Source organism: Trichomonas vaginalis, chromosome V (assembly GCF_026262505.1).
Source record: "Trichomonas vaginalis G3 chromosome V, whole genome shotgun sequence".
NCBI classification, from domain to species: Eukaryota; Parabasalia; order Trichomonadida; family Trichomonadidae; genus Trichomonas; species Trichomonas vaginalis.
In genome coordinates, this window is record NC_067207.1 from 10935927 (window position 1) to 10955912 (window position 19986).

The 19986-nt window shown below is 31.7% G+C and overlaps 6 protein-coding genes and 2 pseudogenes across 8 annotated transcripts, besides 2 other annotated features; 5 read left to right on the top strand and 3 right to left on the bottom strand.

Annotated features, from left to right (window-relative positions):
- Window positions 1–8529: a mobile genetic element.
- On the bottom strand, window positions 4082–4696 carry TVAGG3_0315220 (annotated as a pseudogene). Its single transcript has one exon. A coding segment is annotated over exon 1 (615 nt).
- On the top strand, window positions 7092–7618 carry TVAGG3_0315230 (annotated as a pseudogene). Its single transcript has one exon. A coding segment is annotated over exon 1 (527 nt).
- TVAGG3_0315240 (uncharacterized protein) lies at window positions 7728–8048 on the top strand (the record flags this gene model as incomplete). Its single annotated transcript, XM_001300427.1, has 1 exon — window positions 7728–8048. The coding sequence occupies one exon, from the start codon at window positions 7728–7730 to the stop codon at window positions 8046–8048; it is 321 nt and encodes a 106-aa protein (XP_001300428.1).
- Window positions 8226–8529: a terminal%2Cinverted (terminal inverted repeat of Maverick transposon ID:TVAGG3_0315210).
- A 2656-nt stretch (window positions 8530–11185) lies between these two features.
- Window positions 11186–11915, top strand: TVAGG3_0315250 (PHD zinc finger-containing protein; the record flags this gene model as incomplete). The annotated part of the gene is made up of 1 exon (XM_001300428.1): window positions 11186–11803. One exon carries the CDS (start codon window positions 11186–11188, stop codon window positions 11801–11803), a length of 618 nt encoding a protein of 205 aa, XP_001300429.1.
- Window positions 11916–12213: 298 nt separating this feature from the next.
- Window positions 12214–13519, top strand: TVAGG3_0315260 (cysteine S-palmitoyltransferase protein; the record flags this gene model as incomplete). Its single annotated transcript, XM_051230008.1, has 1 exon — window positions 12636–13310. The coding sequence occupies one exon, from the start codon at window positions 12636–12638 to the stop codon at window positions 13308–13310; it is 675 nt and encodes a 224-aa protein (XP_051099738.1).
- A 64-nt stretch (window positions 13520–13583) lies between these two features.
- TVAGG3_0315270 (ankyrin repeat domain-containing protein 39 homolog-related family) lies at window positions 13584–16206 on the bottom strand (the record flags this gene model as incomplete). Its single annotated transcript, XM_001300429.1, has 1 exon — window positions 13597–16206. One exon carries the CDS (start codon window positions 16204–16206, stop codon window positions 13597–13599), a length of 2610 nt encoding a protein of 869 aa, XP_001300430.1.
- A 2433-nt stretch (window positions 16207–18639) lies between these two features.
- TVAGG3_0315280 (N-acetylmuramoyl-l-alanine amidase family) lies at window positions 18640–18876 on the top strand (the record flags this gene model as incomplete). The annotated part of the gene is made up of 1 exon (XM_051230009.1): window positions 18640–18876. One exon carries the CDS (start codon window positions 18640–18642, stop codon window positions 18874–18876), a length of 237 nt encoding a protein of 78 aa, XP_051099739.1.
- Window positions 18877–18905: 29 nt separating this feature from the next.
- Window positions 18906–19121, bottom strand: TVAGG3_0315290 (uncharacterized protein; the record flags this gene model as incomplete). Its single annotated transcript, XM_001300430.1, has 1 exon — window positions 18906–19121. The coding sequence occupies one exon, from the start codon at window positions 19119–19121 to the stop codon at window positions 18906–18908; it is 216 nt and encodes a 71-aa protein (XP_001300431.1).
- Between the last annotated feature and the right edge of the window lie 865 nt (window positions 19122–19986).

Sequence of the window (19986 nt, forward strand, 5' to 3'; positions counted from 1 at the left end):
TTGGTCGTTCCTGTGATGAGTGTGCGGTGCGAAGCGTTTGCTTCAGTAATTATTTCTTCAGAACCACCTGTTTTGCTTTTGAAGAGTTCGCACAGTATTAAGAATTTATCTACAATCTGTTCCCACGTACGAAACCAGAACTGGTTGCTGGATTTGTTGAGTTCATTGACGTTATAATAGAGCGCCTTGCAGCGATACTAATTGTATGAAGTATTTCTGTCTTTAATTGTTTGAAGACTTCTGTTTTTGTCTTGCTTTCTTATCTAACATTGCTGGTAGTTATATGCCTTCAAAAGTTTTCTGGCATGATCTTCGTAGTATTCCTGCCACTCTTATCTAATTGCTTAAGAGTATCTTTTACGCGTTGATACTTGGATTTAACTTAATTTGCACTTGGAACCCAATCAAAGTTCAATATATTATGTCGTCTGCTCTAACAGTAGTGAAGGATTATAGTGTTATACGGTTCTTGTCGCTTTCTTATATATAAATCTTGAGATGTGAAATTTAACATTTATTCTCTCCTAAGACATAACATTCTTACATCTATGTATTTCATCGTCGTTATGTTATTCCTCCGTTAAACCTTGTGCGAAAGTTAGAGGGTTTCAATTATAATGCCAGCGCTGGCGGCGGGGCTTCCGCCCTCCCCACCAGTTCCTTCAACCGTTCTCTTTCAAATTACTTTTTTTTTTTTTTCTATATAACACGTTGGTGAAGAAATCATGTGTATTGTTCTATCTTTGCTTTCTTATTAACATTCGTGGTAGTTCATGTGTTTCAAAGTTCTGACATGACCTTCAATGTTCATTACATTTACTATTTTAAGGAGTTTAGTGTATCTTTTTACGCTATGTACTTTGGATTCTCTAAAGGTGCACTTGAACCATAGGTCAAAGTTCAATATTATGTCGTCTGCTTCTAACAGTATAGTGAAGGATTTATGTGTATGGTTCTTGTCGGCTTCTGTCTAAAGAAGTTTGAAGTTCATTTATATCGGAGATGTGTTTATGAGATTTCAAAACTTTGTTCGTTGCGTCAAGTTCATCTTTGTCAGCTTTACTTTTTAATAGCATCTTCAAACGTTATTTTTGACTTAACTCTCAAAGTAAAATCTTGGTTCAACTAATACACCATTAACATTGGAAAGTAGAGCATTAATTTCACCGTATAACCCAAATGCTTCTGGTTGCTTTAGCTACATCATACTGTACAGTACAGCTTATTCATAACCTTTAGCACGATGTATTTATATCTTCTTTCATTAACATTTTTTGTCTTCGCTTCATCACTTCGTGTTAAATATCCATGGTAGTCCGTTATAATCTGTTCGTCTGAAGTTATATAAGAACGTGGTTTTTATCTGCTTTTTCGGCTAATTTCTCATTAACATCATTCACTTCTAATTTCAACTCTTCCGCCAGAACTCTTATTATCATTAATCTTTTTTCATTAATTCGGTAATTACGTCATAAAGGACTATATTCTGTTTCGGTTTTGTAAATAATGAGTCAAAATTTCTTTTCATCATTACATCGCTGACATAATGATATCACAATTTCTTTTCATTTATTCTTTCATTAGTTCTGCAATAATGACGAATATATAATCTGTTAATTTATTCTCTTCATCGAGGGTTATAGAATGTTTGAAATTGAATCATTAACTCCTCTAAATAAATCAATAACTTCAGGATACACGTTTTTAATGTCTTGAATAACCCGACCAGTATCCTGTTGTTCATGTTCTTCGTTCCCGTCGTTACGTGGTTTTATATCTCTAACCATCATCAACGCAGGCCAAACCGGAGGTTTGTTGCTACCTGTTCGAAAATCCGTCGTTATGTATGGTATATCTAAATAATTCTTTTGTGTTTGTTAAAACATTTGAAACAAGTCTTTATAAACATCTACAAAATTTCCTGTTTCACCTAATGTTCTTGCAGCATTTACAAGCTCACCCATTCCCGCTTTTGACCCCAAAAACGTCCTATTGCATTTATTTCACTCTGTATAGTTGTCCATTCAGCGAAACTAACACCCCATTCGCTAGCTGAAAATGAAATTCAGTGGATCGAACTTATTCCACCTTCTTTTTCAATTTCAACGAACTCACTAAATGAGATTTTAAATATTCTTTCGTTAAAATTGTTTTCCCCGATGTTATGTCATTAACGAAACTATCACCGTCAAAAGTTAACGAATTCAATTTCGTCGTTGATGCTTTTTATTCATACACCCGCTTTATCGATAGTTTTTGGCTCACCTTCTTTAGAAGCATATGAAACATTAATGAATGAATTATATGTATTCGTGAATGAGTTAAAATCAATGATTTTCATTAATGACGCTTTAATGATTCATTAACTGTTGAATCCCTTAAAGTAATTAATGAACTGTCATGGGCTTCGCCCTGGTCGCTTTGCGACTTTATGAAAGGTACACTGCAAACCGTCGAGTTTGGATCAAATGCTGTAGTTGGTGCAGGAATATTAATGATATAAGTCATTAAATCATTAAGTGACGTTAAATAATGTTGTCGTTTTTGTATTTAATTCTTTAGCATCTGTTATATATGGTAATTTTATTTCTGTAGTTTCTTGAATTAAAGATATTCGCTAAAATGTTTGTAAACTGTTTTGAACAGCAGTATAAACCGTTGAATCCGAACTCTTACGATTTCACCGTCCTTAATAAAAGGCATGCACATGGTGTAGTGCTTGGGTCAAATCTTTCGGGATTATAATTCAACATATATTCTAATGCTTCATATACAGACTTATATACTGTTGTGTCGTTCTTCATGACAACTTCACCATTTACAATGAAGGCATTGTACATGGAGTTAAAATAGGGTCAAACTTTTCATAGTCCTTCCATGTTATGTTATTTCTCGGTATTTCCATCACTGAAACAATATATTGTCAGTAAGTGTGAGAGAGTATTGACCAAAATATTAAACGTTTAGCTCTGTCAGCTTCATACGCATATGCAGCTATACTCATATTTTAATGAGAATAATGTTGTTCTATTTGCAAAGTACAGACCCAAACGAATACGGGACAGTAAAGCTACAAACAAACTTAGGTCTACAGAATGAGCCACTTGCATTCAGAATGGTTGACTTCAATACTATCGCTTCATTCGTTATAACAGATGAAACAGATTTCATGGAGCTTGAAATAGATGGAAAGAAGCACGAAATAAGATTTCACAATAATGTAGAATATAAGATGGAAACATTAGCTGGAGTGTTAAATGCTCTCATAAATACTACAATAAAACAAGGATAACGAAGAAAACTTAATGAATGTTAAACTTATTGCAGGAGTTTTGAAGTTCAGTTATGCGAAGGAGTTTAAGATTCAAGAATGAGTCATAGAGTACAACTTCTTTTGGGAGCATACCATATGACATTTCCTTTGAAAAGTGTTGACAAAACGATTGAGATGAAATCTGTTCCATACGTATGTTATGGTAATTGTTTGTACATTGAGTCAAAAATAGCTAATGTCACAGGTATTTCAGAGTTAATAGTAAAGGTTCAGTAGAATATAAATCCTTCTGTTATGCAGTCAATCAATGTTCATTCCAAACGTTCCTGTCATAGCAACTCATTTAGGTAAATGGGTTCGCATTAGTCCTCATAATTTGAAAGACATGCAATTCAGACTTGTTGACTTTCAAGGAGAGCCTGTAGAACTGAAGGCACAGTGCGAATGACTGTTGAAGTTGACTTTTTAGAAAATATTAAATGCAACAGCTTACAAGAGAACTCAGAGCTAAAAATATAAAGTATGAATGTATGTATTAGGTCATGAACTTTGGTTGTTGCTGTTTGATGAAACAAATGAGTTAGTTATGTCAGTCAAGAGAACAGAAAAAGAGCGTCAAAGGCGCCGAGCGCAAAGCGCTATATTGTGTTAGTGAAAACTGCACCAAGTCAATAAGATTAGGTTTGCATTAGAAGATGAGTTCGATACTGTTGAAGAAGTTTTGGCAGATATTACAAATTGCTAACTTGAATTTTTTGACTGACGGCGCAAAGCGCCAAGATGGCTCAAAGAGCCCTCCTGACTGCTTTAATTTACTAAAAACATATTTCAAACAAAGCTTATATTCTGTTGAAAGTTTTGTATACTCGTTCGAATATTTATACTTAAACTCAACTCCTGTAGTTCCTTGTGTTTCAATGATGCGGATGTTACCTATTTTCATGAATGGTGGCGTTTGACCACAGCATTCGATTTCAGGGTCGAGATAGTCAATGACACATTGCTTTCCTGTTATTCGTGATATAACATTTTCAAGGTCCTCCTTTGTTAGAATTATTTGGTTCTTGCTTATAAGATTTGTCAAAAGCTTCTTATCGTCTTTGAGTAAAATTGTTTGTATAACTGAAGAAGGTAATGGTCTACGTTATCTGAAGGATTTTGTTGAACATTTGTGTAAGGGTTGTCGTTGGCTTCTCTTGAAAGAATTTGTGCCAGTGGTGGATACTCTAACTTAACATCTGATGTAGCGTTAGCGTTTGAAGCTGTGTTTAAATTCACGGATTTCAGCTCTGGTTCTGGCTCTTTCAAACACTCCGAACTATAATTCTTTATGACAATATTGTTTGTCGTTCGTGAGTCAACATTTGATGTTGGTTCAATTGGAACATTAACGGCACCAGCTAAGATGGACTTACTTCTCATTTCATATAGAATAAAAACCTTTTATATGTATGAAATGAACAATATACTCGACAAGGGTTTGAATGTAAAGCTAACGAATGAAAATATTGTTGAATTCACCGAGACAGGTGTTGTGTATAAAGATGTAGAACTACTGAACAAAAGAGCAAAGGGAAGAAGCAGGAATATGAACAAAGGGTGGAAACCTATAAAAATTTATGTCAATGATGGCTCAGGAGGTTCAAACATAAAGTATGCAGAAAGTTATAGAGTTTATGCTCTCAAAGGTGAAAAGCCTTCATTTAAGAACAGCTATTCTAACACATATCCTCAAAAGCTAACGGATGGGGAAGTGGGATGATATGAATGACAGCAAAAATATTAACAGAAATGGCGACAGAGATGCATGGAATTGTTTACCATCAGTCAATGAAGGTTAAACTTTAAAACAATGTTTGTCGTTCCCATGGAATATTTTTGACTTTAATGGTATTAGTCATGATATGAATCTCAAGGTATGAACGAGGAGAGATGAGAGACTTATAGCTTCCCAAATTTCTTCAAAAGGTAATGTTATACCTGACTGTTTCCAAATGAGTTCAATATCATAGCGTGAGAAACCTTGAAAGATAACGAAGTCAGTTATGAGACGTTTTATGTTTAAAGCAAGGAAACGCCATGTTTGCATAAGGATTGCTACAGTTTAGTGGTAATGCCTGACTTTAGTTATGATGTTAGCTAATGGTGGTCTGCTTTTGACACTAAACCTTTTCCGGCGAAGTCGTCACAAACGAGCAGAGTGTTTGAAGGATACTTTTTGAAGGGGTATTTTGAAAGTTTTGACAGAATGTAGTTTGTCAGTCGTTTCATATCGTAAACTCCTGAGTATTGACGTAAGTGGTGTTTGTCAATAATTCTTTCCATCTCTTCTGAAGTCTTTTGCATTCCTGACTGTATGAACTCTACAATAGCATAATATTTCCTCTTACGTCGAATGTAACGTTGAAGAAATTCAATGAGTTCACTGTCTGGAACTTTAACGACAGAGGCTTGAACTTTTGACATAAATGTTTTCGCTGTTGAATCCATAGAGTCTGAAGTTGCTGATATAATGATTTGGTCATAGTAAGAGTCGTTTCCTAAACGCTCTGTTATGAGTATATGACGAATGAGGTTAAATGTCTTACCTGAACCCATCTTTCCACAATAGAAATACACACCATTTGAACAGAACTCATAGTCCTTACTGAAAGGAAGAATGAGAGAACTGTTGAGTTTTCACTGCTTCATTCATGTCTTCATCTACGTCATGTATTAAATGCTTCATTTTATCTTCATTAAAAATGCAAGTCAGAATAATTCAGAACATAGCACCGAGTCTAACTGACAAGAGTATAAAGATATACTATGAACACGTTATGATGAAACCTACCAAAATTCAAGAAAGTCAGTATACTTATGAATATCCAAGACACTGGGTAGAGTATGTAGGAGGTGAGAAAGCTATTGAAATAAGACAAGTTAGAAGTATTCCGGCAGGAAGAACAATATTATTGAAGAACTTTAATGTTTTAAGATATAATGATGAAACAAAGAAGCAAGATAGTTTTCCTGTTGCTGTGTATGTGAACCTAGACACAGGAGATGACATGAAAGTTTTTACACAAAGCTTCAAACGGTAGTGAGAAACAACTGACTGCGGAAGGACATCCATTACCTTCAGAAGTTACCATAGTATATAATTTTGAAACAAATGCAATAGATTTTAAAGTCGTCTCTGCAAAGAAGTCAGGTTTTACATTTAATGAAGCAGATGTATATTCGAATGAAAACTTCAAAGCTATTGCATGGTTAATAATGACGATTGCTTTAAGAAAATATTTAAATACAGTGACTCAACGATGTCAATAGATGACCTTCGTGAATTTACCATCGACGTTTACAGTAGAAGGTTCAGCAGGATTGCTTACAAGATTGTCAATTGGTGGTATTTGGTCTCGTGAGAACATTGTTATAAAATCCAGTATAAGTGAATTTGCTGAAGAATCTATATTATGTCTTTCAAACTACATGTATTCGCCGCCAAAGCATTATAGTATAACAAACTTTGTCAGTAAGTTTAACATAAGACTTGTCGAACCTTCTTCAATGAAAGATGTTGTGCTACCTAAAGATGGAAAGGATGGACTCATTATTGAGATGATTTTAATAGCATATTAAATGAGCTTGTTCTTGAAGGTCATTCATGATGAAATAACTGTTGTAGAAGATGTTAGCAATTGTTCAGACATTTGAAGCTATAGATGAGATAAGAAAGAAGTTTATGAATGAGGATGTTTATGTTTCATTGACTTTCTCCAGTAACGAGAACTTTTATGAGATAATATTGAAGAGAGATGATTTTAATATGGTGTAAATGGTAGCTTGGCCAGCTTTAGGCGCAATGGGAACAAAAGCATTAGCATTTGGAGCAAAAGCACTTGGGGCTTATGACGCAGTAAATAAAATGAGTGGAGGAAGGGTTTCGAAGACATTAGATGCAAATAAAGGAAGATTGGAGGCTGGGTTGCAAAGAAGTTAAGATTAAATAAAATAGGGCTCATAAATAAAGCATCCAATTTGGTTGCGACTGAGTCAGAAAATGCTTTAGGAAAGGACGATGAGTTTGCAAAACACGCAAAAGACTTTAATGACCAGATGAAAGGTGAAACAATGCATTTAAATAGATTCGATGGAACTAAAGAAAATGTTTCTTCTCCACCAGTAGTTCTTCCGTATGGTCCCTATGGAATGTATGGAAATCCTTACGAAAGACCATTTGACCCATTGACTGGTGGAAGTAACTGGTATCATTACGGCCGAAGAAGAAAGACAGTCAAGTTGGAGACAGACGTGAAGAAAGCAACTAAAAAGAAACCAAGGAAGAGAGTTATAAAGCAATGAATTCAACAGGTTAGAAAACGTGTTAGAAAACGTGTTAGATCTAACATTCTAACATAAACATTATTTTTTCACCTCTGACAACGTTTATTTTTATTTTATTTGGATGTAAATGACGAAAACTATTGAGATAACAAACTACAACGGTCATGAGTTCAAGAATTTGTTCTTCGTTCCTCGTGAAAATACATTCTATCAGATACGAGGGAGAAAGGGTAAAGTTAGTTTGAGCGTTTATGAAGGAATGAAGAATGGAAAGTTTATACAAGCATACGATACAAACGGTAAACGTGTTTCATTAGCTTTGTCAAAACTTACTAACATTTATTTTGACAGTGATTTTGACCTATATGAAGAAGAAAGTGAGTCAGAAGATTATGAGCTGTTATGTGAAGCACAGCAATGGGAGGAGTTGCAATACTTTTGTAAGTGAGAACGTTTATTTTTACATTAGTGAGGTGAAGTGGGTGGTGGTTTTGTAAATATTTAAGGTTAAATTAGTGTTGTCGTTTGTGTTGTAAAATATACGTTACCAGTTTTGTAAAGTGTCAAATTCACAAGTATTGGGTAAAGTGAAACGCAGTGCCACAGTACACGACACTTGTATACTAACTAGAGAAAGTTTATGGCTTCAAGTATGACTACAATAGGGTTAACACTGATGATGAAGATATTGAGGAAAATTTATGAGAACATTAGTGAAGTCGTTAGTGAGAACGATAGTGAGAACGTTTATTTTTACATTAGTGAGTTCGTTAGTGAAGTGGGTGGTGGTTTTGTAAATATTTAAGGTTAAATTAGTGTTGTCGTTTGTGTTGTAAAATATACGTTACCAGTTTTGTAAAGTGTCAAATTCACAAGTATTGGGTAAAGTGAAACGCAGTGCCACAGTACACGACATAGGTATACTAACTACCACTATATAATAGTCTAGCAGATATACTATCCCAGTCTATATATTCTGCTTTTTTCAAAACCTCTCTCACAATATTTTTCTTATCTAATGGTATACGTTCCATCTTACCTATAGGTATCTTTTCTTTTAACTCTTTCAATATATTGTTTGTATCTGGTATATGTTTGAGACGGTCCATATAGTTGTCGAAGTCATTGCATATAATCTTTGAGTCTGGGAATATTATATGGCACAAATGGGATATATAGAAACTTCCACCGAACAAATCTACAAATGTTAGACCATTCGGTAGTTTCTTAAGTTCTCTCAATATAATATCTTTACATCTACTCTTATTTCCAAAGAACGGTAACGGTGGTTTTGTAAAATTCATTTATATATAATAATAAAAATGTTTTTTCCTGAAAAGTGACAGAAAAGTGACAAAACATGAAAACATATATAATTTGTGAAAAGTGAAACATTATATAATGTTTTCGACCCAGAAGACTAACAATTTTCCGAATAAAAACTTCATTTATACTAAACATCTTCAGGGCTAGAGGGCGCAACGCGCCTGGAAGCCCCACTACCTTTTTTTTTTTTGAATATTATATAAAAAGTCTCTTTAATATCTATATTTCATATTTTTATCGATTTTAAAAGTTTTCGCGAAAAGTATTCAATTATTTTTGCTATTTGGTCGGGTAAATGTCAGATTTGCGACATTTTCTGATATGATATTCAGACTTTACGTTGATAATAATGCATATAGAACCCTCTTGCTATTGTGTCAAAATTGCGAAACCGATAGCAAAAATATCTCGCAATATCAAAATTGAGATATTGAGTGAATTATGCATTATAGAGATTAAAAATCTGATTTGTGAAAACATCTCATCAGTTTCTAGCTAATTCAAAAATCTTTACTATCTTATTCGATTAAAATGAAAAGGGAATAGTTTCATTATGCTTTAAATGACAGCCTTATAATATAATCATAGTTTTCGCTCAATATGCAGCATTTTTTTTTCGAAATCTATGGTCAATGTCCTAAATACTGATTGCTTTGCATTCATATCTCTTACATTTTCTATACCCACATCACTTTTCATTGCTATTCCTATCTTTTTCATTTTTGTTTGTTTCTCATAATTTCTCAAAAAACATGATAACTTGATATTTGTAAATATCATACTTTATAACGTAAATAAGAACTTGACCTATTAAGAAAAGCAGTAATGAGAGAGAGGGTCAAAGTTGCTATTTGTCACTTTTCCACAAGAATATAATGGGGAAAAAGTTATCATATAGTTGATCTCATTCACTGAGGTGAGAGATGCATGTAGTGTAATTTGATAAACAGTGGGATTGCTGCTCTAAGTCCTAGGTTCGAGACACATTAGCTTCATTTTTCTCTTTTTTATTGACGTAAACTATTCAATTTTTATGTTCTCCATTCAAATTTCAGAATTTTTTTTGCAGATTTCACGCTACATTCGAAGTTACCTTTTGTAACAACCACCACTGCCTACGAAAGACGAAAGTGTGTCACGATTTCACCCGGAAATCCGACGGTTGTTTAAGAGTAAGCACTTTTGGCACCTACTCGCAGTAATGAAAAGAAAATCTGAAATTCATAAAAATTACAAGTTTCTGATGACAATTAGCTTAATTAAACCAGGTACAAGATTATATAATTGTATTTTCTATCCAATTATCCATATAATATCTTATCCAGAAAAAATAACTTGATCAATACCAAATGATTTTTTAACTAGTAAATAAAGTATTTTCTTTACACACACATTGTATATCATAGTTTTTTTTTTTGGTTTCGCAAAACATCCAAAAACAAATATGCTATAAAAGTGACAATTTTAGCAAAACGAAACCCTTATTATAATTATAATAACCATATTCACTATATATTAAATGAATTCTCCAATGACTCTATTTCATAGAATTTCAAATTCAAGTAAGTCTCTTGCTTAAAAACAATTTTTATTTTAATAGTCAAAATGATTACATCAATATATGCATGATTATTGTTAGATCCAATTCTTATTGCATTTTTAATCATGAGGTTTTGAGATGAAGTCGCATATTCAGTGAAGAACAGTGCTGACAGATCGAATTATGAATGTGAAATCTATAACTATAAATCTATATTATAAACACACGATTTAAAAGAAATATAACAGTGATTTTGATAAAATTGCAATATCGAAGTGTATTATTAGATTAATCTCAAATTGTAGGCCCACCATAATCGGTGCGTATAATTAGTCATTGAGACGAATTGGCACAATTTTTTTTAATTCAGACTAATAATTCCATTGAAATAATTCTTTATTAAAACAACCGTACTATGGAATTAACATTTCCAATGGGTAATTTTAATTTTATCATTGTTTTTGTTTAACAAAACACGAACAATGCCATGGAAACTCCTAAATAAGAAAATATATATAGATGGATTAAGTTACGTCGAATTTTTCGACTTCTTAAACAAAAACACAATATTTTAAATGAATTTGAAATACAAATTCGAGTTCAGAAGATTTCATACATTATAAACAGCATGAGCACACAAGTCAAGTCATATTTGTTTGATATTGCTAAAGATATCAGATTTTGAGATTAAATTCAATAGTTTACATTATTATTATAAAATGTCAGAAGAAAAAAACGTCAGTTCTCTGATTGGTCTCCTACACAATAACGCACCACCGTCAACACCAGTTGTTAAAAAGATTGCCGCAGGTCCAATCATTTCTCGCAAATTCACGCAAAAACCACAAATTCCAGATAATTACCTTTCTATAGCAAATGCATTCCTTTTAACACCTGATATGACAGGCCCAAGGGAATCTCCTATTCAGAATGATTCCCCAGAACAAGTTTCTGATAAAGGTGATGTTGAAGTAGTTCAAGAAACTCGTTGCATATGTGGCCTTACTCACGGATCTTCGGTGCAGATCCAATGCGATTCTTGCCAGAAATGGCTTCATGAAGATTGTGTTCATCTGAAAAATTCTAAGGAAGCAGATCCATTTATTTGCATTTACTGCCAATATGAAATTGCAAAAGCTGTCAAGGCATATGTTCGTCAACGTCTTGCTTCATTATTACCAAAAGCTCAACAACTCGAAATTGAAATGCAAAATGGCCGCATTACACAGTACATGCCAATTTGGAATGAACTAAGTGATATTGTCGCAGATATTCAGGAAGTATTAAAGTTAATTCCAGAACTTTTGCGATCAGAAGATGATAAAAATACCATTTAGTAATTCATGGCATGTTTGTTATTGACAGAATTGTATATGTAATTTTATGATGAATAAAATAATTGATTCAATAATTTGATAAATATCTTAGTTTAAATTACCTTATTATTGGAAGTAATGACAATATCGAGCAATAGATAAGAAACCTTGCAAAGGAATTATAGAGTTTATCAAAATATTAGACATTAATTTTTTTTTTGCAATACTTGAATAAACTTTCTAAAAATTCTCATACATATGCACACGCAAATGGAGTAATCGATACCGAAAACAATGATGCTTAGATTAATTTTCAAATACGATTGTTTCACACTAAAGTTCTTGATTGAGGCTTTCTCATATAATACCTTGCACAAACTCACCTAGTATTATACTTATCTCTACTATATGAATCCATATTGCAGAATTTTATTCAATTTATTTGGTTATCTGAACTCATAAACGAAATGAAATTGTTGTATACGTAGCAATATTAGCTATTTAACAATCCATTTTGGCCTAGATTTCTGAAATTCTATCGTAATTGGATTCAGGAATTATTTTATTCGATACGATGCTTTTTGATTTACCTGATTTCACTAAAAATGAAGAGATGGAATTAGGTACTCCAAGTGTTAATGCATTCCCTGCAATCACAGAATGGCGCCCAATTTGTAAAACACCATGTCTATCAGTCAATTTCATTCCATCAATGAAAGAATATTTCCTTAACCATTGGAGGATCCAAGTTATACCTCCAATTGCTGTTTCATTCATCATATATTCATCTTATATCATTTATATGATAATACATTCATTTTATTTACAACATGATTATCATTTAAAGATTTTGATGACAGTTTTGATGCTTCTCTTCGTGATATCATATTATTCCATCATTCTTGAAGGACCAGGCTACTTACCGTTCTATTATCCTTTGAAAATGGCGAAACGAAAGGGAAATCACTCGGACTACTTAGCAGGTGTAGTTTCAACCAAAATGCAAGAAGCATACGTTAGTGGACAAAAAGTACCTACTCGCGTTAACTATTTTAAGTCTGCAAGGAGATATGTTATTCGACCAGACCATTTTTGTGGTTGGACCGGATCATTTATCGGCAAAAAGAATCACAAATTATTCTTTACATTTAATTTTTGGGGATCTATTTACATTGCTTTATTTACAATTTTTTCATATTTTTCGGTTAGAGTTCAAACAAATATTTTCAACAACAATGCATTCTTTCTCGCAATTAGCATAATTTATATACTTCTTGGCCTTTTCTTCTTCTTAATGACCTTTAACTTTGCAATTCTATCGCTTGTGAGGTTTGCAAACAACAAGACCCAGTTCGAGTTAATGAAGAAGCAAGAAGGTCACCCATTCAGGAGGTCCTGCATTGAAAACTTTGAAGATGTCTGCGGACCTCGAAAATACATGTTCTTATGGCTATTTCCTATTGGTGCATTTCATGGAGTTCCAGATGAAGACCTTTTATACGCAAGCACAACTGTTGATATTCTATAATTAACAAAAAAAAAATTTATTTTATTTTATTTTTTCATATTAAACTGTTTATACTATTGCTATTTATAAATTTTTATACGATTGAACTATTAGTGATATTGGTTTGAAGTTTTTTTATATCATTATCATTTCCAAAATTACTACAATTATAATATGCATGTATTATGGCAATTGTTGTAATAAGAAACTGGAAAATCGAAGATATATATTTAAATATTCCATAGAAAAAGGAAATTTAATAGATAATAACTTTTATTATCCATATGATAAGGGATTGTGAACAAGCTTAATCTTCAAGAAGCATTTTTAAGCACTCAATCTTTCTATATCCCTCAAATAGAGAGACCGAGTCGTACTGTTCATAATTGTGATGGAAAATTAAATGAAGTCTTTTGCTTTGGAGGAAGACATGGAAATTGTCTTTAGAAATTCCATCCAATTTCTCTTTTAAGATTGGACTTTTGTTGATGACATTCAATTTCTGTTCCAAACTTACTCTCTTCTGTTTTGTCATATTACAACCTTCAATTTCTATACTATCCTTAATTGGTTCAATCTTTTCTGTTGTAACATTCTTCATCAACTTTTTCATCATCAGATTCAGGACATCATCGAATTTCTTTTCTTCCATGGTTGTCTCTTTGGCAACATCAGCAATAATTGCGCTTTCATCTTCAAGGTCCTCCAATTTCGAAATTCTGTCAAGAAGTTGATCTTTAGCAAAATCTTTCTTGAACAACAACATTTTAAGAGCAGGAATGTTTTTGAAAATCACAGCAAATTCAACTGGTGTCATCTTGAAGTAGTAATCGCAAAGATACTTTTGTGGATTTCCATCGAAAATGTTGAGTAAGTACTGAACAGTTTCATTATTGCCATTCATGACAGCATAATGAAGTGGAGTCAATCCAAATTTATCCTGAAGATTGAAATCATCAGGAGTCAATTTAAGGCTTTTCTTGCACTTCAAAATCTCATTCAAAACGTCAATTTTGTTCTTGCTTGCACACAAATGATGAAAGACCGTTTCACCTTTTGATCCTGTTTGCATAAATTGTTCATAGTTTAATTGAGGAAGAATTCTTGTAAGCATGTTCAAAGGAGTTTCGTATTGCAAAAATGTCTTAAACCTGAAATTGTATTTATGATACCTTATAATTGTCATCAAGATATTGAAAGGATTTCCATTCAAATCTTTTACATACTTATCAACATGATCATAATAAAAGAGACTACAAAAAACCTCCCATTTGTTCTTTTTAACCGCAGTCAAAAGAGGTGTTAATCCTTCAATATCTTTGATATTCGGATCGATGATAGATGAGACTCCTTCAAACTTCTTGAAATCTTTCAAGACCAATACAGTTGCTGGGCAATATGGCGAAATGAAATTAAGATTTGTTCCAGAGTACAGCTTATTAATTTCTTCAGATGTAATTTTGTATTTAATTTTATTGAATATTTTCTCTTTTTCTTGATCTGATGGTTCTGGAAGTTTCGGATTTTTTTGATCTGAAAGTTCTTCTTGGTTTGAGCTAATTTGAGTAGGTTGCCAATTGAGGGCTTCCAAAGAAGTGAGTTTACCCCTAAACCGGCAAATATCTTCTGCTTTTCTTCCTTGTTTATCCTTTAAATCTTTTCCAAAATCAATTCCTGATTCAATCAAATACTTAATGCCTCTTTCCTTATTTCCGAAGCAGGCAAACATCACAGGAGTCTCATCTTTTTTATTCAGTGCTTTGACATCGCATTTCAGTTCTTCAATCAAATACTTTATAATAGGAATGAAATCTCCTTTCATTGCAACATGCAACGAAGTATTTCCATCAATATCTCCCAAATTTGGATTACATCCAAATCGAACTAGGACTTTGACAACATCAAAATATCCAACTTTGCATGCGAGGAAAAACAAAGTTATTTTGCTTTTCTCATATGTTGCATTAATATCGAACATGCCTGGTGCAAAATTAAGTTCATTTCTAATCGCATTTGATCGTTTTTTAAATTCCTCCAAATCAAAATTTTCAACTTCCTTTAATGAAAAAATCGATTTGAAGTTTGGTTTCAGTAAATCATACATATATTGGGCAATTTCATCTGTACTTTTTTCACCGTAATATAACCATAAAAATAATCCAAGTGTTCGATTTCGTCCACTTTTGACGGCCTCGCAGAATGCAACATTTCCAAAATCATCCTTATGCATCATTGTATTTTTTTTGTCATTTTCCATCAGATCAAGGAAACCCTCATAATTTTCAAATTTGAGACAATAAAAGAAAAGCGTTCTTCCACAATTATCTCTCAAATCATAGATATCTTCTCCCCAATCTTCATATTTACTTTTGATATGCAAAAAAGTTTTATATGCATGATAATCTTCAATGGCAAAATAAATAGCAGTTCTTCCGTAACGATCTTTTTCTTTAAGTAATTCATCTAAATCTAATTCTGGATTTTGTTTAATTTTTTCAAATATTTTAATTGATTTTTCAAATGTCCATGATTTGGCAATACACATTAAAAGCGTTTTCCCTGTAGAATCTTTGTCGTTCCAGTGAAATTGTGGGATCAACGGATCTAAATCATCGATATTATTCAATCTGCGTATAACTTCCAATACACTATTTCTATGTTTCTCGAATTCTGGAACAATAATTAATTTTTGTAACTTTTCGATTAAATCAGATTTATTATCAGTTGTAGAGTCATTTTGTTTATTAATGTTATTAAGTCCATTTATAATATCATCTAATTTTTCCACTTCGTTCTCACATTCACTTTTATAAGTCATCCAAAAGACAAGACGTGAAGTAGTGATAAAAATTGACACTTTTACGTTTAATTCAAAAATCGATCTGCTGAAAATATAGAACTCCAAAGTACGCTCCATATAAAAATATTGAATTTTTTTTAAAAAATTTCATATTGTCAAAAAAATTCAAGAATTTGAGAGAAGTATCAGAAAATTTTAAGAGAAATAATTTCCACTTTCAGACATGACTAAAAGTGACATCGGCTATTGATGGGCAGTAATTTTCGGTGATGAGTTTAAATTCAAGAAATAATGAGAGATGGGATCATTACTGCTTTTGAAATCTGAGCATTTGACTGTTTACTCATTAGTTAATTTTAATTCATTGATTTTAAAAAATAAAAATTTAAGAATGCATCAACTATTTAATGCTTTGTTCATGATTAGTATACTCACCTCAATCCGATTTCGTATCATATAGGTCAAATGGCAATTTTTTGTATGATTTGAATAAATTTCAAAATAAACTTATTTTATGTATTCATTTATATAATAGTGCATAATGGGGTCTCATTTCATCATAATAATCATTAGGGAAAACCGCAACCACTTTTTTTAATCACGATTTAAATATATAAATCGCGATTTTTTAGAAAAATCACGACTTTTTTAAAATCGCGTTTTTTAATGAATTGCGATTTTATTGTGGTCGCGATTTTTCAAAAAAATCGCGATTTTTATGGAAAATTGTGATCAAAATTAAACGCGATTTTCTTTATCAATCGCGAACATAGAACAAATCGGAACCATGATTTTGGACCTCATTAAGCGAAAAGGTCGCAATTAAATTCAATAACAAAGCAATTCACAAAGATTTTTTGAATCTAGAATGGCTGTTTATCCATTTTAGACTGCTCACAATATGGTTTTTCTGCATACTTGCCGAAATCAGAGATCTAAAATCAAACAATCTCGATAACAAATACCTCAATCCCACTTTACTGGTCAAAATTCTTGAAGTCTTACTTTACTGCACTAATTAATCATAATTTACCTTTAACTAAAAAAATATTACATAAATCTAACAAAAAAACCTTTAGCAATAAAAATACATTTGCTCAAGCCTATCGGCAACTCAAATCTAAAAAAACTTTTTATAACATTCTTATTACAATTTTTATTTTATTCTTAGTAGTATATATGGAAGGGTTGTGTGACTTTTTTTGTAAATGTAAGAATTCATACAATATAGAACGATTTTGTATCATTTTTTTTAACATATGAAGTAAAAAATGTATGATTCTTACGGTTTTTATTCTTACGTTTTTGAATAAATCAAGATTTAAAAAATTTTCAAAATTGTAAGACATTTACACTCAACCCATACATAATGAAATAAAAGATAAAAAAAATTAACATTAATTTTAAAATAATTTATTTCATCATCTTTTATAAAAGAAGCTATATATAGATGATGTCAGATATTCCGCGATTAATTAAACATTGTTGAATAACTGAATGGAATCAATGGAGTCATAATCAAAGACCTCATAAACAAGTAAAAGAAATTAGAAATAATTATTTTCATGAATAAAAAATAAACTTTAAAAATTCATGTCTTACATTTTTGAATAATTTATTTTTTTATTTTGTATGAAATGAGTGAATCAAAATTCGTGACTGTAAATCAATTAATGAATAAACTTTCACCAATTCTCACCCAGGTTAAACAAGTAGACGTTTATTTTGATGATTACATACAAAGTTTATTTTATAAAGGTAAGTTTAATATTAAACCTATTGCTTTTGCATTTGATGGTAAATTAATCGAAAATTCAAAAATTTGGGAATTAATTCCGGATATTGAATTTATAACAAATATTAAGGATAAATGGTTTAAACAACAAAACCACCTCACTAAAGTTCTTTGTAGATTAATGATTAAAACTGAGGAAAAAGAATTTAACGGGTTTAAATATCATCCGTGTAAAATTTTAGAACTTGGTAACGAAAAACTTCAGAAAAAATTAAACGCAAGACTATCAAAAGATAGAGTTGAAAGAGTAAATAAACTCGCTAAAGGTAATGGTAATGATGAAGAAGAATTTGATGAGTTCAACATTGAACTTTAAGAAACTAATGATTATTTGAATTTATGAAATCAATTATTTGATTCATTCTTTCTTCAATCTCTTCTATTCTTTTTGTTAAATCATCTATTTTCATTAATGAGGTGATTCTTGATTGAGGAATAGATTTCAAACTAACCACCCCCTTTATTTTTGAAATTTTGAATCCATCAACTTTAAACATTTTATTCAATTTACATGTTGTCAATTCTTCAAATAATTTTTTATTATTAGCATAATAGTCATTAAATTCTTCAACAGATGAAAAAATTTTTATTTCAGTAATTGGTTTAACAACGTTTATTTTTTGTTGAACATTTTCACTTTCATTTATTTCTTCCTCCTCTGTTTCATTTATTTTTAAAATCGGTTTCATTTATCATTAAATAAAAATTAGAATATAAGTGATGAAATATATTTTTTAATTAATATTAAATCAGAAATGGCGGCAGGATTCTTTAAAAAATTATGGGATGGAATTAAGAAAGCTGCAGGTTGGGTTTATAAAAAGGTTATTAAACCTGTTGCAAACTTTTTGGCACCAGTAGCGAAAACGGCAGGAACTATCATAGGTGGAGTATTAGGTACTAAAGCAGGTAATCCGGCGATGGGAGCACAAGCAGGTAACGCAATTGGTGGAATAGCTGAAGGAATACTTAATAAAATAGGGGGTAGATAGTGGAAAAATAAATTATTTTAAAATTATTTTTATCTTAGTATCGGTTGTAGTCTTTGATAAACTTTTTCTCCTTTATTTAAAATTTCTCTTATTGGGGCAGCTTTTGGCGTTATTGATTCAGCAACGTCACTAATTGCTTCTTTATTCTTAAATATCCAATTTGCTCCCTTCTTCAATGTTTCCCAAACTTTACTCGCCCCTCTTTTTACTCTATCCCACAGTTTCTTAAATATACCTGCAGCCATAGTTGATTATTTCATTAAAATTAAAAATTCATTTCCATCTTTTAATTTTGATTTTTTTATTTATTAATAAATGACGACTAACTATTTAGTGCCAAACACCAAACCGATTAATGGAAATGTGTTTCATTCATTCGAAAAGATAAATGAAATATTTGCAAAGAATGACGGTAGAAGATATTATAGAGAACTTGAAAGTTCATGCTATGACTCTGATGCTCCATATTTTGATGATAAACAAACTCATTTAAGAATTACAAATCCAGCTCATGATGTGAACCAATTAGGTGACACATATATTAAACGCAAAGTTAAAGCAACTCTAGTTTCAAATAAAGCTTTCACATGTGATGCCGCTTTTAAATGCATGCGTTTATTCGTTGGTTACAAATCATCAAATCAAAGCTTTAAACAATTAGAAGTAGAAACCGAAAGAGGTGATGCCGGTTATCTTCAGATGGATTGCGCCCGTGAATCTTTCGCATTTGCAACATATAAACCAAAATCAGAAAGGAAAGTTAAAAAGTTTGTTCATTCGTTATATAATAATGTTCAAAAATATGATAACTCAGTATGTGGTAAATATATTGACCCTTCAGAAGTTTTCAAGAGAGCAAATGAAGAAGTTAATATCACTTTTGATATGATTATTCCGGTAAATGATTTGTTAGCATTTCAGGCGTTCGATGATTATCCTAAATCATTTGGTGATATCATTCTTAAATATTATGTTTTCAAGGATACTTTAGTATTTTGTCAGGTTGACCCGTTAAGAGTTGCTGATTTACAAAATTACGTTTATGAAAAGATAACTGATGAAAATTATGAAAAGATTATGAATCATGTTTATAAATATGATCGCAAATTC